At 38.2% G+C, this 24,766-nt stretch overlaps 1 protein-coding gene across 1 annotated transcript in view; it reads right to left on the reverse strand.

Annotated features, from left to right (window-relative positions):
• Positions 1 to 945: 945 nt before the first annotated feature.
• The window catches only part of alpha-Man-IIb (alpha-Mannosidase class II b), a 112,264-nt gene continuing 88,443 nt past the window's right edge, over positions 946 to 24,766 (reverse strand). The window contains exons 3-8 of the mRNA XM_073075114.1: positions 23,060 to 23,139; positions 20,331 to 20,414; positions 9,928 to 10,020; positions 6,709 to 6,903; positions 5,647 to 5,758; positions 946 to 4,090 (exon numbers count right to left, since the gene is read on the reverse strand). Coding sequence (XP_072931215.1) covers positions 1,374 to 4,090; positions 5,647 to 5,758; positions 6,709 to 6,903; positions 9,928 to 10,020; positions 20,331 to 20,414; positions 23,060 to 23,139 — 3,281 coding nt within the window. The 3' untranslated portion in view covers positions 946 to 1,373. The remainder of the gene's footprint in view (positions 4,091 to 5,646; positions 5,759 to 6,708; positions 6,904 to 9,927; positions 10,021 to 20,330; positions 20,415 to 23,059; positions 23,140 to 24,766) is intronic.

The raw sequence follows: 24,766 nt of genomic DNA on the forward strand, positions 1-24,766 counted from the left end.
AAACAGCTATAAGCGTTGTCTTAATAGCATGCGATTATTCCTGTATGTTGTCAGCAGTTCAGACTTCTGACGATTACCAATAAGGACAGTAAAAGTGAAATATATTTAGCATATTGTGTATAGCAGCATTACCTGCATACTGGGACACAAATTCTAAATCGCATATTTTAGGTATTAGTCATGCCTGTGTTGGTGTACTTCAAATAAATTAACTGTCCATAATAATTGTTTAGCAATCTATCAGACGTTCATGTTGTGTAAGAACATAACAGTGGCGCCTCTAGCGGTAAAAGTTGACATATGTAAAAATCTTAAAAATCAGTAGATACTGAAACTTAGTGTTGATTCACAAAAAGTCGCATCTATTATGACAACGTCGTATACTAATAATAATTTACTAAGACATCAACAACCATAAAATGACTAATATTCATAATTATTTAATTATAACAAATAATAGGATGTACCTTCTAGCTAGGTATCTTTGAAAGTGTCCGGCTACGTTTAAATTGTTATATCTGTGTTTTCCAACCGCTACGAATATTTGCATTGTTAAGATATGTGCGTAGTTTCAATATCAATCATGTTCTACGATATAACAAGTGTAAATGAGAATGGACAGACTTCATAGTTCAGTGTACTACTAGTAGACAGTTTATCGTGAAATATATGTGAATATTGTTTCCTATAAAGGTGAGATTCCACATTCTTACCAGCTAATATTTAATTATTATAGATTATATTTGATTATATATTTAAATCATATTCGAGTACTTTCAGGACTTTTAAAGTAATTGATATAACTATGTAAATGTTGTTCACAATAAATTATTTAAAAAAACATAAAATCATGTAATATCTAAATAATTATGAGGCAAATAACTTGTTGTGTAAATAAATCATAATATTATTAACTCATTTGGACTTGGGCATATCCTTTCCTCCTAAAAACAAATCCTTTAAATGTAAATAACAGATGACTTCTCAGTATTCAAGTAGATATTATTTTTCTTATTTCACTTCCTAGATTTGGTCCTGAGGTAGAATTATCTAGTTACTCTACATTTTATCGATCCTTTTATATTAATGAACCGTTAGAAATAAATTAATATATAAATTAACTTTCTTCTGAAAAAGGACAGCTGAATAAATCGCGGGAATGTGTATCTTAGTACTGTTATAGACTGTATGTAGATATGGTTGTCAAGAAGAGACAGTGCACTTAACTAACAAGTTATTATAGAATTATTATGTAAATTATTTAAATCTAGATTATCGTGTGCTTCTCTAGAGCTCACTAGTGTCGGTTCACGATTATAGCCACCGACGAATAAAAACATACAAATTATTTTATTAGCCTTATCTAACAGTCTTCAAAACCTAATCTTGTAGGTTTTTAGCTCCATGGGCTCTAGTTGAATATCTTCTAGACCGGACAAGGTCTTGTATGTCTGCAGTCCGGTCAAGCTAACCGAGGTGAGGTTACGGATGTGAAGTCCGCTGAATCTAGTCTTGGATTTGAACTTGGACGATTTGAAATCAGTAATGTCGCCAACCGAGCAGCTGTAGCCGGGTCTGTGGAGTACCATGTAGCTCTCGGCGCTCGGGAACTGTTCTAAGGAGTCGTCGGTGATCGTACGCAGTGTCAGCATGTGGATACCTGGCGGGAAGTTCTGCAGGAAGCTTTGGTACGACTTGACTTGTACCTCGCCCACTTCGCTCGTGTCTATTATGAACGCGTTCACTGGGTAATTCATCATCTTGCTCAGTGTTTCGGCCGCGCGCGACGGTAACTGGTAAATGGTGGACTTTTCGTCGGGACTGAAGTGTCGTTCCTTGACGTACATTTGTTCGCTGGTCGCCCTCTTCTTTCTGGGATTATCCATGCTTTCGATCAGCAGCCAATTCTGGAATGTGGTGAGTTTATTATCGACGACACCCTCGCCGACTCCCCTGAAGTCATCGTACAGGGTTCGTCTATCAAGCATTACTTCCAGTCGTCCTGGTTCAAAAGATGCGGATCCTTGCGCGTGATCTGTCAACAGCGTCAAGCGTGTGTCGTCATCTTGAATCCAGGCCATGGTGGTTATCGGATAGTAGTTAGCCTCGATACCGACTTTATCAACCTTGATTCGCTTCTGATACTGGAATCCGTTTTGGTCGGTGTAGTACTCTGGCGTGTCGCCATTCTGTATGCCAGTCTGAATCCTCATGAACAGTTCGGTTTCTCTATTCTTTGGGGGATTCTCGAAATCGACGATATTTTCGATATATATGGCACGGGAAAGTATGGGATCATCAACGTTATATATTCTTACGGTATGTACCAAGAATGGCAAGTACATGGTAGTGATCTCTGTGGAAACAGGGCCTGATATGATAATGATGTTGTCATCGTGCATGCTGTCCCAGGTGGAGTATGGGTGCAGTACGTTCTTCTCGGGGGCATCGTAGTCCGGCATGAAGAGGTAGGCCCCCGAATGTCTCTGCGCGCTTTGATATGCTCCCATTTGAACTTCCACAACGTGCTTACGTTTCATATCCTTTTGATGAACTTGTCTTAAAAATCCTGTGTTTCGGTTCACGAGCAGCTTTAACTCAGAATTCTCCAGTTGAATATCACCCGGCATCATCTTCTTAGTGATGAAATTACTTTTTTTCTTATCTGATTTCAGTTGCTCGCAATTGTTGCAGTAGACCACGCAGTGATTGGATTTGTTTATGTGCTCCTCGATGTTATAAGTCGCCGAGGTCAGAGGGGGCAGGGTGGCGATGAACATCACGTCGAAGTTTGTGTCGCTTATAACGTGTTTGCCATCCTTTCGAATATCCACGTTAGGTGTAACCTGGTACTGAACGTAACGTTTCTTGCGGGTGTCGTAAATTCTGACATTGGTTGTGTTCGACATGAGCGTGATAATGTCAGTTCTCTCTTCAGCGAGCGGATTGAAGAGCACCACTTTCTTCTTATCGACGAATGATATTTGCAGTTTCCTGACTGGCTTGCCGAACGTCTCCCATTCGACTTCGCTCTGGAGGATGCTCTGTGAGTGCAGTTTAGGGTCGGGGATCATGATAGCGGTGAGAGCAGCCTCCTGCAGACGAAGGCAGTGGTATAAGCTGGTGAACAGCTTCGTCCCATAATCATTCATCACGTTAACTTTCGAAGTGCCGGTAATAGCGTCATGGTGTTGGAACAGCCCCAGGTTCCTGCGCGCATTTATAAGTTGTTCGTACGATTTTTCCAATTTTTTCTCGGAAGCGGTTAACCTCACGCTGTGCTGCGACCTCGACTGTTTCAGGTAGTTAAAGACGAGAGTGAACAGAATTTCGGCCGTTCTCAGGTGGTGTTCGCATTGCCTGGCGAGCAGTTTCATGTAGGGCCTCGTGGTGTAGTAGCCGGACCAGTAGGCAGGCTTGCCTTCGCTGAAAATGTCAGAGTAAACGAAGAAGTCCCCTTTCAGCGTCGGAATGTTCTTGAGCCGGAGCTTGATCATGTCGAAGTAATCCTGAGTCGTACCGAAAGACACGTCGGCGTTGAATATCTCCTTGTGCTCGTTGATGTAGTTGAACATTTTCATGTAGTTAATGTACTGAGCGTCGAACTCCACGCCGTATTCGTAGCGGAAGTCGTCGCCTAGCGGAACTAATACGATGTTGTGGGTGGTTAGCGATCCGATGCGCTCGTACTCCTCGATCAAAGTTTTGGATTTGCTGTGAAGGTTTTGGTCTGTTATATCCTCGTGCCTGGCGGTGTATTCTGAATATTCTCCGGGGATCTTCCTGAAATCGAAACTGAGACACACGGACGGGTGCGGGCCGCAGGTACTCTTAATGGAGTAGATGTCGAAGGGCTGGTTATGCACGATCATGTTAGGTTTCTCCGCAGACCAGCCAGGTGTCCAGTAGAACTCCTCGATCTGCCGCTGTGCCAGCCACTGCTTCCACGCGTAATGGATCCGTTGGATGACTGTGCCTTCGAGACCGCTTTTGTCCAAGATGTAAGGAACCGTAGCGCCGTGGCCAAAGGTATCGATTGACCATCCAGTCTTTGGTAATATCCCCAAGTTGGTTTTCACCCAGTGATGACCTGAAAACCACATGCACGATATATTAGACTTTGGTTAATTTTAATAACTTGTAATAAATTACGCGCTGTGGCACGTTAAGGTAAAGGAAATTGAATTATTGTGTTATTTTAGAAGTTAGTTATAATAAAAATTACAGTATCTAATGGCTAATGTTCACAACTTTCTAATCTACTAATCCAAATTAATATGCCCTTAACAATTATATTATAATCAATCTGCCTATATGGCCTATCAATGTTTTGGAATACAAAGATTGAAAATTAACTATTTCTGCTGTAGAAATATTTAAATTTCGATTTGAGACGTTAGATAGATTACATATTAAAAGTTACATATTTTTATTATTATAATAATATGATAATAAATACGTACGTAAAATACAAATGCTTAGAAGTGTTTGTTACTTGGCTACGATCTTGGTATGATAAGTTGGAAAGCTCGTATATAAGTTATGTTTGTCCCCAAAAAAATCAGCCTCTGCATTCATTAATAATTCGTTTCAAAAACAATTTTATGTGATTCGAAACAAATAAATTCTAGTATATTTAGGTGAAATACTTTAAACAGCTAACTGACCAATTTGCCAAACATTTTTTTTCGTATCAAAGTATCTAACCCACAAATAATCTCTCGTAGATAGGATAGCCACGAGTGAAATTCTTTTCAAAAGTTTCCTTCGACACAATAGTACAACATCGCTACAAATTCTTCACAAACTGTAAGTAGTGCGGATACTAAAAGAACTAAGGGTTAACTTTAAATGGAGTTCAATTGTAGAGAAGGTTAAAGTTGCGAGTTAAAAATATTTTTTAAAGTTCCCTGCATTGAATTTATATTGAACAATTGTATCGTGACCTATGTTTTTGATGTGTGAATTACGGTTAATATTCATGAAACGGTCAAAGCGTATTTACACATTCCACATGATTTTTAATATGGAAACCGTACACATGGTTGGATAATTGATATCTGACTTTATTCCCATTTCTTGATGAGAACAATTGTCTGTCTTGTTTTTCAATGAATGATGTTTTAAAACTAATTTGTTATGCCGCTACTTTGGCAATCATTTATAGGTGCTGCCGATTTTCAATGAATTAATAGAATTCTTGAACATTTTATTTGAAAAAAAAAACATTGTGAGGAAATCTATTCTATATTTTTTAAATGAAGTTCCCATTATTAAGTTAAGTCTTGTACACTTCGCAACCGCGATGGACTAAGGCCTAAATAATTCTGACGAGACCCGTGTGCAAGAGTGGGACAAAATGTGTTCATGGTATATATACATTTTATTTATCTTATATATAAAATTCACGTGTCACAATGTTAGTTACCGTACTCCTCCGAAACGGCTATACCGAGTTTCACCAAATTTAATATGCATATTCAGTAGGTCTGAGAGTCGGCTACTATCTAGTTTACATACCCCTAATTGACAAGGGTTGTTCACCCTTAACATTTTTTTATTTATATGGCAACACAACGTTTTCCGGGTCAGCTAGTAAGTTAATAAAAATGTAGAACAAGTATATACGAGATAAAACTTAATTACCTTCGATAAACTGATCGACGAGGGAATAGATATGTGTGCAGGCTTCGTCCGGCATTACCCATCCACCCGTGGTGATCTCGAGCCGACCTTCCTTAATTAGCTTCTTGAGAGCCTGAAAATCGATACAATATTAGGCTATTTCCAACAGTAATTTCGCGATTGGACGCACGCCAACTTTTACCCGAAACTTAGGTTTCGTTCACACTACAACTATAAATATGTCGTTTCAAATTTAATCAGGTTGTTTACGATTGGACAGAATAAGTCGTATAAGTCGAGTTAAGATTTACTTTACTCCGTTCGTTTTATTTACATTTTCTATTTAACAGATTTATTGATGGACAAAATAGCAACATAATTTTTATCAAATTAATAGAATTCTAAATTGACTATCTATCTAGATTGATAGAATTCTAATTTAATTTGTGTTCGCTTTCACAATTTATTATAATCCTCCCATCAGATAATTTAATTTGGAAATCTTTAATAATGAAATTAGATATTTGGCGTCTCTGACTTAAGTATAAAAATCTTATAACGTTGTAAGTATAAGTGTGTCATAGTGTGGATTAAACTTTAAACCGAGAAATGTTCCAGAAAATAAATCTGCTGGATTCTACTGTAGATTATGCGAACTTGGCACTCATGAGAGGAGAATATAAACATTTTGTTTTGCTTGGAATCTGAGACTGTAGCGGTTAATGCTCTCGATCTTCGAACAAACCTATAAAGAGTTGGCATATATACCCACGACTAAGTGTAAGAGTAACAACTTGAAAGATCTACATAGTTGCTTGACAAAGAATGGTTGACTGAGTGACGTTTCATGGGCATTTCGGGGCTTTGAAGGGCACGTTGAGCGGTCTTAGTTATCATTAGTCATTAAAGTCGGAGGCCTAGCGGACCCATATAAATATCCGACACGGTTTCGCCACTAACCCGTAAATTTCTCGACGGGAATAAACTACAGGCCTACACAATTTTTGGGAAGAGATCATTGCCTGGCACACAGTGGAAACTGATCTTAACAGAGGAATAAACAATAGTATTAGAGATAGTTACCTTTTGTTTCACGGGGTGCGATCTCTCCCACCAGGCGTTGAGGAAAGATATCTCGGTCCAGATGAAGGTCATGTTCGGGTACTGGTGCAGCTTTTGGACGATGTTGTTGATGATGTCCTTGGTCTTCCACTCGAAGTACTGCTCGAACGTCTTCAGCCAGCCAGGGTCGTTGTGGGAATGAGGCACCACAATTACCTGAAATTTTATGTGATGCGTTTTGGAGTTACGCTTTTTTTGGCGGGTTTTGAAGAAAATAAGTATGAATTTTAAGAATGACAGAAATTTGGGTACTAAATATCCGGGTTTTTAGAAAATGTTACCAACAAAGTAATTTTAAATATTTTATTTTCTACGTTTGAGAAGATACGACACGATGGTACGAGACGATACATACCAATATTTTCTTTAGTCATATTGTTCGTTTCGGTTGTATATATTGATCGTGAATCAACTCTTTTTATGTTTATTACAATAGCATATTTTTAATAGAAGCAGGAGAGAAACCTGTCCGTTTGACAATAAGTGAATTCCAGTCATTGTCATCATAGGACATTACAAATATGTTAAAAAGTAATAACACCATGGACACTATTGGAAATGTATGAAAAAAAAAGCGCAACTAACGGGTAAAATTAATTAAACGCGATCCAAACTACGTAGGTGAAATGGAATGAACATTTGGGAGGTGGAATATGGTTTTTTAAAATTTCCAGCGAATCTCGCTATCTAAAAAAGTACGAGTAACATAAAAGTTGTAGTTTGTATTTTAAAATTAAACAACTTCTGTATTAACAATTTTTTTCACATGCCCTAATATTTACTTGAATTTAACAATATTACTTCTTAAAATGTTCAGGTTATGTGTAGAATTCTTAGGATAACCGATTTGTCACACCCAATCAATCCAAAATATCCCATTTTCAACCGAACATACACATGTGCAAGAGATAAAACTAAAAAAGTACACATACCCACTTCTTTCCGTTAAAACATCAATTTTTTGATCACGTTTGTTATGTTTTGCCATTTTAATGGTATATTATGCGAACCGCACAAAATTACCTAAACGAATAAGTTGGAATATCTTGAACAAGTTTTGAGAATTCTTTGTATAAGTCTTTTATCGCACCATTTAAATCAGAATACAGCAGCATTGCTAGTAATGCTTAGACTGAAAAGAGTGCGACAGGAATTCTTAAGCGGTTAAAAGGTAAAAGAAAAAGATAGTGGACTTTTATAGTTTATTTTCATTTAATAACGGCCGTTTATGACCAATGTTACGGATCGAACGTTAGGTTAGGTCAGATCAGAATGAATTTAAATAAATTACCTGATGTGTAATTAATATTTTTGTTAGTTGAACCACAATAATTAGGCCGGGTGCTATTGATACGACACATCGTAATTCGTACGGTTCGGTTGAAACAGGTTTTAGGGTACCGTCATCATCGGACCTTTCATAATTTGAAGGAAATATGTGAAAGTTTCTTAAACATATGTTAAACTTAAGTCGATTTCAAAAAAGTCAGGAATAACAAATACTACAACCTGAGGTAACAGAGTCACGTTCTCTAATGTTAGCGCCCGGCATTATTGTGCCCTGATACAGGATTTCTAACGATATCAAAATGCATTATATGAACTTGGAACTATCGCCGGCCGCCGGAACGGTACGCGAAGCGCTGAGATGATAGATTTTGCAATATTTGAGCTCTCGAATTGACCGTATCACAGTGTAGCAAGTTGGAAAACCAATTAAAAACGGATTACATACGAGGGTTTAACGCCATATACATAGCTGTAGTTTTTGCTTCCGCGTACATCCCGTGCCGTGCCTTGCAATTAGACCCGGCGCGAAATTCAACAACAGCGGACGCCAGTTGAAGTGTGAAATGTCCCTACATCCCTTTATGAAAACTGCACATTCATAATGAATTTTCAATAGGTGAAAAATTTTGCTCGCGACAATTCTCGTATGAAAAATTTTAACTAGAACATTTCCATGTCACTCGTATGCCGCAAATGATTTTTTTGACAAACCAACTTCGTCCACAATTATTTGAATATGAAAACACTGGTAAAACAATTTTTTTGTTTGTAATAATAACCACATTTTGATATAATAATTGGATTATACGGTAAAATTATTGGAATCCATTTCAATAGCATTCCATAAAATGCGGTTTATTTATAGACATACCATGTGAAATATCATTGATAATAATTGATTGCGCTTGTCCAGATGACGTTGTAGTTAGGGAGCCCATGAGGGGATTTCGGGATTTTCTCGAGCGCGACAGACTAATATATGGGAGATACCTTCCACCCTGTAGAGTATCCTAAACCATAAATGAGCTTTGCACAATCAAAAAAATCGATCACTGGATATGCTCGAGCGCGGTCAATTTTATTTTTAATGTAAATGAAATAATGCTAGAAAACGGGAAACATAACCTGCCGATTACCACACGTCGAAATAGTGAAAAAAAATAGTCATTAAAAAAAACCTGTATTTTTATGCTATCTGATAGTTTCACTTATTAGCACGAATCCCTGGGAAGTAACGATGTATCACAAAATAAAGGAAAAGGCTAATTTTTAGGAAAATACATGATTCTTAATACATTCGCATACATTTTTTTTTTTCAAATCGTCAGTGTAAGAAAGCCCCCCGCTGAATCGTATAGGTCCCAATGAGGATAGAGTTTGTACACATTTAGCATCGTGGGCTCCTCTACTATTGTTTAAGTAAGGCTTTAGCGTGCATCGAAACATTATTGCATGGTTTTGTTTTTGTTGTTGATAAGTCAATTGAATATGTTGAATTGAATATGCTTATTTTATTGTTAAACTGATACTTTGAATTTATTTAAATGTGTTTTATTAAGACTTTGCGTTGAATAAGATATATTAAAATCCGTTTGCGGTTTCGTTCGCGTGGACCATAAGTAAAGAGTCAATGATCATAATATGTTCAGTTATGGAATGAAATATAAAAACAACGATATCAATCGATCGCTACGTTAAGTCAAATGATGTAGAAATCGGATTTAGTAATTGGCGGATAATATACCTACATAAAATAGACATCCAATTAAAGCATTTTGATAATACATCTTACTCGATTAGCTCATCTTGTCTTCGATATCGCTTAGCCACCTTTATATCCATCTCTTTCTATATACAGATTATAGACAACTTATGGATAATAAAACTTACCTTCAATCTGGGTCGGCTAGAGTCGTTTCTCAACCTTTCATAGCGATCCTCAAAAGACTTGTCCCAAAATTCCTTTGACCGCAACCAGCTTGGCTAGAAATATAAATAAAAATAAATCCTTTACTATTAAACGTACAGAAAAAACGCTTATCTTATTACTCGTGACAAAGAGTCATACAATTAGAGTTGAAAAATGTGAAAACCAATTTCGAATAATGAATGGGCAAGTCTTTTTATATGATTATTTGCTGCAACTCTTTGTTTATGTCCTACTGCTGGGCAAGCATATTTCTCAACAACTGCGGATGGACAAGATGTAATAACTGCTATCCAATGATATCCAGTATCGGCGGCGTTATGTGGTCTCCGAAGAACAGCGTACGCGTTTACTTTTGTTTTACTTTGACGATTACAACTTAGTAACCGTTTCAACTTTTATTAATTCGAACAACTCTTACTACTTTATGGTTTTAATTGTGATTTCATATCTAAATCAGCACTTCAGCATTGAAAAGTTACACGCTATCATGTTACAGAAAATTGTTTATAAAGTTTGAAGCTGTTTTCATAAACGGCCATTAACATCCAGTCAATATGCTCTAGAAGGCGCCCGGAGCTAAAGTCGTGGAGCTAACAAATTTGCGCCTTCAACGTCTAAGTTTATTGTTTTTGAAACTACTTAGGAACTTCGGTTAGAACGCATTCTGTTTACAACGGTCTCGGGGCAACAACTCTTAGTCTGACCACCCATTTCCTATAATCGCTTGAGAAACTGGAGCGATTAAGAAGCAGTTGAAGCGACTGTAAAAATTAGAATTGAGTAGCTCGCGAGTCAGTGATATAAAATATATATATCTTCACCAAAGAGCTAATCACTCATCAACTCCGTCGATTTTGAATTATATCTTTATATCCGCGTCGCATGGTTGAGTTCATATATAAGATTCCGGATATAAGATCTTCTTCAACGCAACAGTGTTATACTCGCTCGCGAGTGAGTGATAAGTGAAATAAGGGACTGACTGAGTGAGTCAAATGCATTGATTGAGATACATAACAGTTACGGTTACGTATTAAATACTAAATTAAAATCTTTTTTCTTTGCTGAGAATATGAAAACAGGGATATACAAATAGCATTGGCTGTGAAATTCATATACAATTTCTTTCCAGTTTTGTATTAATTATAAGAATCAAAAATATTGTGAAAACATTTTGATCTGATTCTCTGAAATACTGATATAAAATGTCGCTTATATCGTTACAAAGCTACTGAGCTAAAATAATGATATATATCACTGAGTTCAAAAGATATATCTCTCTCTTTTCACTTTAGTGATATATTTTGCGCACCTCTAGTAAAAACTGCTGACAAATATGTATATAATGTATATCTATACACAGGCGTGGATGATTGAAAGTTGACATATTTTTGGAATAAAATTAAATATGTACCGCTCATTGATAGCTCAATCAATAAACTGGAGGCCCGAGCGGCCGCTACTTAAACAACTTGCTTAGTAGCATAAACGCTCTGGTGGTGACGCCATAACAACCAGAACTGACGGCATAACATGTCTTCCTGTCTTGCATGCAATTTTGGTACTAGTTATAACCCTTTATATTATAGAAGTAGCCAACGACCATGCAGTTCACCTGATTATAAGTAGCAATTGCCGCCCATGGAGATCTATATTCAACCTCTCATCGGATTAGTAACTAACTGAGGTCGACCAGAGTCTAGACTCTAGACTCCTGAAGACAAGATGGAATACCTCATAAGACTGTGTTTCCCTTGCCACACACCAGAGCACAGAGGCCCTTGACACTGTTAATATGCAGAAGTAAGTATGCGGGTCGTGCAACATGAGCTTGATATACTATCAATAGGTTCTATCGCCTATAATGTTGACCTATGAGAGTTCCAACTTGCTTCGAAGATTCTTAACTATACAGAATGGTTGAGATGTACAAGAGAAGATGGACAAGTTGAGAAGAAAAGGACCCGCTGAATATGATGGAGATTAATTGGCTACAAACTGTACTTAATGCACTATCGAACATAACCAATTGTCTTAAGTGTTAAAGTGCTAAGTGACAAGGGCGAGGGTCATCGCGAACCTCAATTGGCAATTGAGCTTTTGCGTGTGAACAGCAACTCTCGCTACTATTACAACAACCTGTTCGCAATCGTTTTCAAAAGTGCGGATTGATTGATTGATATTTCTTTAAAGATTTATTTGTATGCACGTTTTCTCGTGATATTTTATTTTACCATTATAGCATCTCATGTTTTTACAATAATAGTTATAATTTTATAAAAGGTATTATAATTTTGTACAATCAGAAGTGCGTACTTAGGATTCGAACTTCGGATCCTTCGAGAGGCCGAGTTTCAATCACTAAGCTATCACTGCATTCTTTACATTTTCAAATGTTCTCTATACGTCTGACTATGGTCTTTTTATAATATAGGAGTAACAGAGCATGCAGTCCGCCTAATGGTAAGTGGCTACTGCCGCCCATGAACATCTGTAATCGACTCCAGATAGAATTAGATATTTCTACCTGAGGTCCGCCAAGGATGCGCCGCTACCCCAGATAACTAAGGAACGCTTCGAAAAAGTATATGTCACTTACCACACTCTTCAAATCAGAACACAGCAGCGCTGCTGTTAGAAACTGGCTGACAGTTAAAAAGTGGCTGTGGTGTCGCCGGACTCGAACCACAAACGGTTCTACCTTAACCTTCAAAAGGGTCTATGACTAAATGTTCCAAGTGTTTCCAAGTTATCTCTTCATCGTTATTTTGAAGGGGTATTGCGTCAACTGCTAGCAATCATACAAATTGGTTGTCACAACGGTATTTCTCTATTTGCCTGTCAATAGTTAACGTTTGATAAGCGAGCAATCGATGTAATTGTGAGACAGTTTCAATTCCATAAATGGTCTATCCTCAGTGATAGATTAAGAATTTGCGCTTGGCTTTAATTCGTCTCACTGCTATGCATAGGTGTCGTCTAATAGAGGTTTAGGCCATAGTATACCACGAAGCCTCAGGGGTTGGTGGACTTCGCACGTATTGAAAACTTATTTGCTTTACATAACTCTCAGCTGTGTAAAAAACATATGCACATAACTTTAAAAAATCACAGATGCGTGCCTGAAAATCTGGAATTGGAATCTCGAAAAAATTGAGACATTTAAATCTCAGGGACGGCGCTTCGATGTTCGAAATTCAAAGATTTGTAATACTGATTTTAGTTTAAAAAGCAAATTATTATTCATTTGCGTTTCTTTGATGTGATTCTTCAATAAGTCCCGTCTACCTTTACGCGAAAAAAGAGCAATGCTCTCGGTATCATTTCAGGATCAATAAATATAATCAGATCGGCGGGACTTTTACCGGCTTCTGACGCAGGCTACTCAGTTGCACGGACTTTTCAGAGAGGTATAATAAGCTTTAATAAGAAAGATGCAACGGCACTTCTCTTGCTGTGGAAAATGTAGCGTCTACTGTATGGCCAGGTGTAGAAACGAAATTGTAGTTTGAATAGTTTACGTTACGTATGTGTTATGTATGTATAGATGAGATGTGTTTATTTTTTTTACTAGTTATCTACCTTGCAAGTAAAAAAAATCGTTCAACAATATTCGAATAAATACGAATGCAATATGAAGATGGAGGAATATTCAACAAATTCTTTATATCTTTCCGCAACGTACCAATGTACCAAGCCGTTTGTTAAAACCTTTGTTGTCCACCGATCCTACAGGTGTTTTAACAAACTAATTTACAAGTCTGTAGTAAAATGTCTGACGATTTTTTTTATAATGAAGAAGTATCAAATGATATGGATGGTAAGTGGGTACTTCCACCCATGGACGGTAATCAACCTCAGATAAGACACCTGAGCTCGGCTATTGACGCGTTGCTGAGGCCCAAACGATGGAGGCGTTGCAACTTAGTCGCAAGTCGTTGCATAGTCTGCCTTTCCGCGCCCTTCATTACGAAACACATCTGCACCGAACACTGCTGTTATTAGACGGAAAAAAATGTGGCGGTAGTACCTGAGGATTCGAATCACAAAAGGTCGTACCACTTTAAAATGCATTTCACTACACTGTACATGAGCAACTGCTTATGTAAGTATCTACTACAATATACTAGTACCTTCCTTTTCCTCATTTCTGTATTACTTTCTATATAATAAGAAAAATGCCTCATTTTTAACAGTTCTACTAATCACTTGTATACCTTACTATTTATATATCTATATATAATACTATTGCATTACTGTTATAATAATTATCAGTTTACTAATGTGTATTTTTATTTAAGGTGCAATTAATAAATTACCTGCTACATTTCAATTAGCAAAGACAAACGGAGCTATCGATGTTGGTGTTTTTAAAATTCCCTTTCAAGCTCGGCGACCGCATGCGGTCAAAATAATTATCGCGGATTAAGTGATTCATTCCACGTTGGTACTAACGATTGATATAGGTACGCTTTCGAATGAATGGAAATTGAAAATGGTGAAAAAATATTGTAGGGTATCAATACGAGTATCAAATGAGCGACCTGACTAGACATAGTGGGTATACCTATTCAAAATGAAATAAAAAATATATTTTTGAGAGTTCGAGCTCTCGAGTTGATAAATCATAATTGAGGTGGAATACCGTCACTACAATTATTTCTTCCGTATATAATAATAGTTTAAAGCGATTATAATTAGTTTCTGCGTTTAGGAGGAGGGCTGTGGATGCCGGCTGGGTGCGGCCATCTCAGTACTCAGGAATGGCAATGCATCTATCACAACGGCTTCAGTCACAGCCCTTGTTTTGGATTTGGTGAAACATGGTCAACATTGGTCAACAATGGGCGACAGTGACTACTTCCGACCTGGTAAACAGCAAGCTTGTGTGCTACTTCAATGTTATAAAAATTGTGGTAATTCTTAATGTGAGACATTGCAAGTTCTCGGGGCAAAATGTGTTTATTTATGAACGATTTCTGTCTTATTTGGGATTTCTGATAGTGATGCCTATAGGCAATCATGGTGATCAACCCATCACTGTCCCACTGCTGGGCACTAGTCTCCTCTCGGAATGAGAATTATTAGTCCAATGGTCCACATACCTTCGAAAAGTTTTTTTATGATTTCCTCAAAACCCATAGCACATTTTTTTGAAGAAGCGATAACGAATAGGATGCTCAAAATGAATGCTAATGCCAAAGCAGTTTTGTCGGATAGTTAGTTTTTACATAGAAGGAATATATATCACCCGATACAAAGCAGAAAATATGTAAGTTCGTATTCACATATTTTCAGACGGCTTCCCATTTGAGTTTTGTGCGGAATTCACACATGATCGTATTTACGGAGCCCGGGCGCGAACCGTATACAAATATTTTAAAATCGCTCAACCTTATTTACTCCTCCGTAAGATCCAGATAGCAAATGTCGGCGCAGTCAAGTATTGGAAAGAAGTAAGCGTACTAGTGCAATTTTAAAATGTTTCCTACTTTGGTTATTGTTTTTTTTCTTTTAAATAAAGCAAATATTTATATTAGAAATAATAAACAAATAATGAGTGAGAAACACGTAGGTTTCAGATGCTGCTCCTGGAGGGGACAAAGCAGGTCTTTGATTTTTCGAAGTCGTTTGTAGAAATTCGTTTATCTTTTTTATATATAATATAGGAGTAGCAGACGAGCATACGGTCCACCTGATGGTAAGTGGTTACTGCTGCCCATAGACATATGTAATTAACTTCAGATAGGATTAGATTTTCCTACCTGAGGTCGGCCACTGATGCGCCGCTACACTTTAGGACTAAGCTGGAACGCCTCGGAAAAGTATGTTGCCCTTACCACACCCTTCCAACCCGAACACAGCAGCGTTTAACACTGCTGTTATGAGGCAGAAATAACTGGCGGTGGTGCCGCCGTAGTCAAACCACCCTATTTTAAAGGATGAAGGAAAACATGAGGAAACAGAAAGCGTAAGAGTTTTTAAAAACGGTCACAAGTTAGTCAGCACGTCAGACTGTGGCCTAAACACCTCTCACCATGAGATACTCAACAGTGGAACCGTAAGAAGTTGACGACGACTTATATTTAATATTATTTTCGTCATCAACCCATTTCTGTTGCAGTACTGGGCACAGGTCTCCTTTCAGAATTAAAAGGATTAGGCCATAATCCACTGCACTGGCCAAGTGTGTATTGGTTCATTTCGCATACACTTGCAGGTCTCCTAAAGATGATTTTCCTTCACCGTTAAAGCGAGTGATAATTTATATGCAATGATATGATACGCCCATAACTTCAAAAAATCAGAGGTGAATGCTTGGGATTTGAACCTTGGAAGCCTCGATCGAGAGGTCGAGTTTCAACCACTAGGTAAATTTTATACATACATACTCGTAATATGATAGACATCTAAATCAATTAGAACAAAGCTTTGTAGCACTCCCGTTGTTGATTTGGTCATCATTTTAGTGTTGGTTGTACCAATATGCAATGTGTTCGGGCATTAAGTTTCCAGGCGTGCGCCATTGTTAAGGAACCGCGTGTCCTTTATACAAATGCGATCATGCGTTAACAGCGACCAAATACGCAAATACCGTCCATTACGATATTAAGGGCCCAAACATCGTAATTAATTGAATCGGCTAGTTGAATGATATGTATTGATAGGTATCCTTCGCCTGTCGCTGTAGTTCCGAGACTAGAATAGGGCTACGGTATCCCCTGTCTGTCGTAAGAGGCGACTAAAAGGGAGCTTCCGGGGTTGCGGGCGGCAAGAGTGGGAGCTCGAACCGTCTAGTAAGCGACCCCGGGAAGGACGGCGGTATGTGTGGTCGCATACCGTCGTGAACACCAGATGATTTGGGAGGAGCGAAAACTGCTCTCCCAGGGCAGAGCCCGATCGGGACATCTCGCTTGGAAGACTCCGGTTGTGTTCCGTCGGAGATCCCGGAGTTCTCCAACAAGCGATGAGGACGGCCATCGGGGGGTTTTAGTGCGGTAAAAATCCCACATAACTCGACGTCGCTCCCACCTCCCACGTCGTCGGGTACCTTTTGAAAGCTTTCCCCTCGTTAAAAAAAAAGCATCCTTCGCCATGTCCCTGTAGCTCCGGGACCAGGATACCATAAATGGGGGCTCCGGGGTTGCGGGCGGCGAGTGGGAGATCGAACCGTCTAACAAGAGTCTCCGGGAAGGACGGCGATATGTGTGGTCGCATAGGGTCGTAAACCGCAGACGGTGTGGCAAGCCCTGAAGTTACCTTTTAACGGAGCCCGAAGGCAACGCGGGGTCAGAGGACTCCAGTTGCGTTCCGTAGAAGATCCCGGAGACCCCTTAGAAACGCCGAGGACGGCCACCAGGGGGGTTTTAGTGCGGTAAGTATCCTACATAACCCTGTGTCGCTCCCACGGCACCGGGTACCTTTTGAAGGTTTCCCCCTCGTAGACAAAAAATAAAGGTAGGTATCCTTTGCTATAATTAGTAACCCATATTTGTTCCATTGCTAGCCCGCCTCCTAACAATGTTAGGAGGATTTTGGTTATAGTTCACCATGCTGGTGAATGTGAGTGAGATAGAGTTCGCTGCGTTGAGAACTTTTTTAGGGTTCCGTATCCAAAGGGTAATAACGGAACCCTATTACTAAGACTTCGCTTTCTGTTCGTCTGTCACAGGGCTATATCTCCGGAACCGTAATAGATAGTCACATGTTTTTTTTACAGAGGATGCATAACGGTGGCTGTAACAACAAACACTAAAAATAAAATAAAGTTGAATATTAAAGAGTACATACAACAAACCGGTATTTTTCGGCGTTTTTCGATTTAACTGTTAAACCGTACTAAGAAGACGGTATTATAATAAATACAAATAGGAACCATAAAACATATTTTAATATAGTTATTTTAATTTTACTATATGTTGTTTACGTACCATTTATCATCCAAACGCCATCTATTGTTGTGTCATATAACTAAGTATTGTTGAAAATAATAAAATAAATGAAAATAAGTACAAAATAATAATAATAATGGTACGGATGACACCATGTGCGAGCTCGACTCGTCCTTGGCGAATTATTTATGGAACTCTGACGCATGCATTTCCTTCATGCTTTTTTCAATTAATTTCTAATAGGGAGTCAGCTTGAAATATTACACGTGCCTGGGATTGACAACTCATTTTCAAGTGTATTTTATTTTTAGCATTTGTACTATAACAAATGCCACCGTTATATATAACTACTAGCTGACCAGACAAACGTTGTGTTGCCATATAAATAAAAAAAAATGTTAAGCGTAAGCAACCCTTATCACTTAGGGGTATGAAAAATAGATAGTAGCCGATTCTCAGACCTACTGAATATGCATATAAAATTTGGTGAAAAACGGTAAAGCCGTTTCGGAGGAGTACGGTTACTAACCTCGTGACGCGACAATTTTATATATAAGATTGAACTACAGTTTAAGCGTCTATCTATTATTGTTTAAGAGATAGAGCCAGACAAACGGACAGCTAGCTAGACTTAGTGTCTCCGGGTCCGTTTCCGTGTAGAGTTCCGTTTAAGGTTTGGGAACTCTAAAAACCGCAGACAATATGTACATGAGACTCTGTTCACTGTCCACAGTTGTATACCGAATATAATATAATACCATTAATTCAATTAACGTCATTTAAATTAAGCGGGGGCGGTCATTAATTCGCGCCCGTGGGTTCGCATGCGACGCACAACGGCCCACTTGTTAAGACCAGTGGTTTTCAAAGTGTGAGTTGCGACTGTTTGGGGGTAGCAAAGCCGTAGTAAAAAGAAAAGAAAATTGATTGGCAAAGTGCGAATGAAACTCGTACACTAAGGATTTCGTACCACCTAATTTACATTTATTTTTGATTTTTAGTACCTATTTGTTATTATAGCAGCTATAGAAGTTAATGCATCCGAAAATTTAACTGTCTAAGAAATAAAACGTGAAAATCGTGGAACGGTTTCTTGTATGGGAACCCCATTTATTTTTAAGTTTTTTTATATTTACTCTTTGTTACTATAGTAGATATATATCGTTAAACATTACTTGGGATACGGATTTTATATTGTTATATCTGTAATAGGTATGTTTCGTGTTTAAGTAAATTATATATTTTTGCTTATATATGTTATTGCTTGTTTATAACTAGAAAGCCATACGGATTTAATGTTTGTGACATAATAAAATAGATAGAACAGAAGGCAACGACTAAGGGACATTAGGAAAACAAAAAAAAAATATACATATTAAGGGGGTTGTACCATGGGAAAGATTAAAAAACTCTGAGTTTAATCAATAGTAAGAGTGGTCACCAAATTCCGACGCGTCTAGTAAACGCGACCCCACTTTAATATGAATATGTAGGAGTACTAACACTGGAGTTGGCAGCAAAAGTTTCGCTAACAAGTTTCACTTGTTTTCCTTCCCTTCTCCGCACGGAAAGGAAACAAAACAATAGTGATGTTGAAAACACGTCGCTCTGAAGGTTGTGTGGCGCCTTGTATTTGCATAGTGATGTGACCGAACGACGTTGATGGTGGCCTGTGAGGGCGCCGACAGGGTCGGTCGATTGGCACGCACCTCGAGCACAAAGGTGCCAATTTACAATTTTTAATCGAAACGTTATGTTTCTCTACAACACATCAACCAGCAGCTTCTGTAGATCGTTGGGCGTGGACTGTTCATGCAAGAGATCAGTTAGAGGTTCTGTCCACAATCATCGGTTAGAAGGCGTCAAACATTATCGAAACCTTATTGGCAGACTACTCATTGGAGCAGCTTTGTGCAACACGCTCGTCTTCAACCCAATACTGTCCCACTGCAGGTCACGGATAAGTGACCCAGAATGCTAGGCCAGAGCCGTGCTGGTGAAGAGCGGATTGGTAGACCTCACACAAGTACGAAAACTATTTTTAACTCTCAGGATTCCCCACGATAATTTCCTTCACCGTTATAGCAAGTGAGTGATAACCAATTCCTAATACGTACATAACTTTGGAAAACGTGAGGTGAGGTGAGGCCTGGATTTTGAACCTCGGATCTCTAAACTGAAATTTTGAGTTTAAACCACTAGGCCTATCACTGTTTTTTTTCCCGCTTCTGACCTTCCTATTTTGTGACCCTGACCTATGTTTGAACAGAGACGGTGCTCCGCAGCAAGAAATAATTCACTTAGGAATAGGTACGTTGGCTAAACTTTGGCGTATTTCTGTTAACACTCAAAAGACGGTTCCATGTCAAAGTAATTCAATAATGCGTAAACCTTTAGTGCGAATAGTCCGTCTGAAAAAGTTAACAGATAACAAAAAGTTAACAGATCGTAAATAATTTTGTGCGACTTACTTGGAATTCGAATGCGGAGTAAATAACCGCTGTATCGATGTCTACGATGTTTTCCTTTATCACTGGGCATTGCTCTGGCATCACCTGTGGAAATTACGCTTATATTATAAGGTACTAAAGTTATAATCCTAACTTATAAATGCGAATGTGAGTTTGTTTGTTTGTTGCGCTTTCACGCCTTAACTACATGACGAATATCGTGAAATTTTGTACACACGTTGTCAGGGATCCAGAAAGGGACCTTTTATCCCGAAAAAATAATGTGCCCTCTCTAATCGACCTCTGACTGCGAACAAAGCCGCGCAAAAAATAGTATTTCATAAAAGACCTAGAAGTGTGCCCGCCGAATCTAATATTTTCTTTAGTGTCAAAATCTGCATTAACAATTAAATAGGCTGTGTTTTTAACTATTGTGTTGTACACATCTATTTCTACCTAATGACAACAATGTTAAGCGCTGCTGTGTTCTGGTTTGAAGGGTGTGGTAAGGGAAACATACTTTTCCCAGGCGTTCCAGCTTAGTCCTCAGGAGTAGCGGCGCATCTGTGGCCGACCTCAGGTGGGAATATCTAATCCTATCTGGGATTGATTACAGATGTCCATGGGCGGCTTTAGCCACTTTCCATCAGGTGGACTGTATGCTCGTCTGCTACTCCTATATTATAAAAAACAAAAAAAAACACATCTTGTTGTGTTGTGATATAGGTCCAATTAGCTTAATTAGCTTAGGTCCATCTTGGGATAATCTGAAAACTAATTTAGTTGTGAACATTATTACTATAGCTAGCTTAAGATAGTTATGGTATACTGTATATAATCTGCTTAGTCTGAATAGACCAACGAAGTCAAAATACTTGGTTCGCAAATTTGGAGACTGCTTTCATAGACAGCCTGGAATACAGCTATTCGATTTCCTTTATAACATAGTATTAATAAAATGATTTCTTGATCCAATTTGAACAACATTTAATATTTCCGCGCAATTACAACTCTAACGTCAAAAGCGTCCTTTTGTTGTTTTTATGCGAACGCGAACACTTTGGCATTTAATGCATGCCAAGGACTATATAAATGGGCACTAAATATTATAAATCATAAAAATAACACAAAATAATTAATTAAAATAATATGTACTATAATTAAGTAATTATTCATTTGAATATATTTCTAACAATAGAAATAACAAACGAGCATGCAGTTAACCGGATGGTGTATGGCTACCCCCGCCCATGGACATCGGTAATCAACTATAGATAGCATTAGATTCCTAGCTAAGATCGACCATAGATACATTGCTACCCCTGACCTGTTACCAACTTAGACCAAATTAAAAAACGTCTAATTCCGTTATATAAAAAATACATCTACCGTGGCTTTACCAGGTCAGCGGGTTCCTAAAATCGAGGCGGAACTACTCAATACATCATTTAAAGCACGAAAACACTTAAAAACTTTAAAACTATCGATCAGGTTTCAAGACTGACAGCGCTCGACTAGGTTTAGTGTCAAGGACTTGTGTTACTCTACAGTCCTATCTATTAATATTTTCACAAAATCAGGATAAGAGTTAACTTCAACACTTAATCATCTTTAAGTCTTTATTTTGCTCATGCTGGGCACGTGTCTCCTTTTAGAGTAGAGAGGGTTTATATAGTACACAAAGCTGACCTAGTTCGGATTGGTACATTTCGCACACGTTTGAGAACTTTTAAAGAACACTCTTTTGCCTCGTGCCTCTTAATGTCAAAATGTGATAATTTATTCCTAATACGCACATAATAGAAGGTGAAGGTGGTAGAACCCTTTGTGGTTCGACTCCGGCGGCACCACTTCCACACCTATTTCTACCTAATAACAGCAGTGTTAGGCGCTGCTGTGTTCCGGTTTGAAGGGTGTGGTAAGGGAGATAGACTTTTCCGAGGCGTTCCAGCTTAGTCCTCAGGGGTAGCGGCGCATCTGTGGCCGACCTCAGGTAGGAATATCTAATCCTATCTGGGGTTGATTACAGATGTCCATGGGCGGCAGTAGCCACTTACCATCAGGTGGACTGCATGCTCGTCTGCTACTCTCATATAACTCTCACATAATAATAAAAAAATCGAGATATCTACCTGAATTTTGTGCTCCATATCACTAACGGGGAGGCCTTTATTTATCTTATCTATAAATATTTTATAGTTTTATATATTAAATATTATTCTATTCGCTTATGATCCGTTGATCATAAGATCTAACTGAAGATGGTAGATTCTTCGTGGTTCGACTGCAGAAGAACTATCGCCACACGTATTTCTGCCTAATAACGACCCAGCTTAGCGCTGCTGTATTCCACTTTGAAGGGTGTGATAAGGGAGACATACTTATCTGATGTGTCTAACTGTGGCCAACCTTACGAAGAAATCTAATCTTATCAGGAGTTGAATTTTAAAAACTAGTATACTATTTAAGTGGGCATGTTAAAAAGCTCTATTAAATTCCTGGCGCAAACTTTTTATACAAATAATAGTGGATAAAGTTCGCAGATAAACTTAAACATGCTTCAGTTAATCTTGGGTGGGAAATGAAAAATTATATTCGGAGTAATGTGAATATTTTTTTTTATAATATAGGAATAGCAGAGTAACATGCAGTTCATTTGATTCCAACCTCTGAGTTCTCGATTAAGAGGCAACGATTGAACCACGAGGCTATAACTACTTGAAAGGTAAATTAAAAATGAATATACTTACTCTGGCGAGCTGGTGGTTCTTTTGGCGGAAGTATGGCGCACGCCCTTTCCCGGTACCATCTTCGTTGGCAATGGCGTTTCCTGCAACAATTGACGAGAACACTTTAATAAATTCACTTTCCATCGATGTCTCCGTAATAATAATTACAGTATAATATTTGCATACGCAAGTAAAATATATATCAAAACTTCATCACTAGGGGTATAAATAGAAGAGTTATAATTCGAGCTTTCGAATGATCCATCTATGAAAACAATAAAACGTTTGAACTAACAAACGCGAAATGGAAAACTATATCGAGTAAAACGACAACTGTCACGAATCGAAACAGGTATAAAACAAGCGCTTTTTGCATATTGTGAACTGCAGGGACGCCGAGATGAAAAACAGCGGATAGTCGACAGCTGTACCCTTACCATGAGTTTTTACGTTTTGACAAATATGACTGTTTTGGTATTTGTTTACGCATTCGCCCATACTATTTCCAATCAGAGCCCCTAGCAGATTGTATCAGAACTATAATGTCAGTAACGTAACATTAAATGTCTAAATTGACAAAATGGCGCTTTATGTTTTGTCTCTCTTTTTGCGAACATGTGAGGCAGACAAAAAGACTTGAGCACTTACTTATTGTAACGTTTACTCAGTCTACTGAAGCAAACGGAACAGAATAATGGATTGAGTAAACGTAACGTAAAAATGTGGGAAGTTTTGAAAACTGATAGAGAATCGACAATATATGATTTTTCCACTGCATGGAACGACGAGATTCTACTGAGTGCAAAAAAGATTTAATCCAATTGTGGGCAGGTAGCCTACACACAATCGAGTTTACTCAGGACATTCGTTGCATCGTTAAGGTAATCATTAATTTTTAAAACGTGTATACACGGAAATATCTTGTTGTGTAACTGGGAATTGAACCCCGGATCTCAACGAGAGATTCATTGCCTGTGTTTATACCACTAGGCTGTAATTGTCTGCAGATATAGAGCGTGTCATACAAAATTGTATTGTCCTATACGTGTAAACGTATTTACATTTACCGCACGGACGCACAGACACGACTGCATCTGTTAAAATATTGTATAAAACAAGTAAAGAAATTTACAAACATACAAAATACGTGCTAAATTAGATCAATAGTATTCGAGATAAATGCGGACGTACAAATTTACATAGCGATCGAATTCAGAACCTCCTTTTTTGAAGTCGGTTAAAGAAGACCTTTCTTTGACAATCGTGTCGAAGTACGATTTTGTCTGGCACGTACAACGGCATATATAGATAGATGTAAGCAGGAAAAATTCAGAGTACTACAGGATAAATAAATGTCATTGCTTAAATATTCTTGCATAAAAATTAAAAGCCGCGCACAGAATTGCACCCGAGCGGGCGCGTATAAAATACCGAGTGTTTTACTTGACGCCCTGTGCTCCAACAATTCAGTAAATCCCTCTAGGGTCATCTACTTGTCAATCCCGAGAGCATTACTGGATTGCAGCGTATTATCGGCCTAAGTGGATATTGATTCAATTAATGGAAAATGATTAAATAAATCCTCTCATACGTGGAAACTTTCTTCCCTTGTCTTTAAAAAAATTTAAGTTGCGAACGAGTTTACTTGAAGGAAAGACGTCACTATCGGCTTTGGATATCTGTAATCAATTCTAATTAAGAAAAATCATCCGAGAACAAAGTTTGAGT

Source organism: Epargyreus clarus, unplaced genomic scaffold, assembly GCF_041222505.1.
Source record: "Epargyreus clarus isolate Ecla_fem2 unplaced genomic scaffold, WU_Ecla_fem_2.2 ptg000007l, whole genome shotgun sequence".
In the NCBI taxonomy this organism is placed as follows: domain Eukaryota; kingdom Metazoa; phylum Arthropoda; class Insecta; order Lepidoptera; family Hesperiidae; genus Epargyreus; species Epargyreus clarus.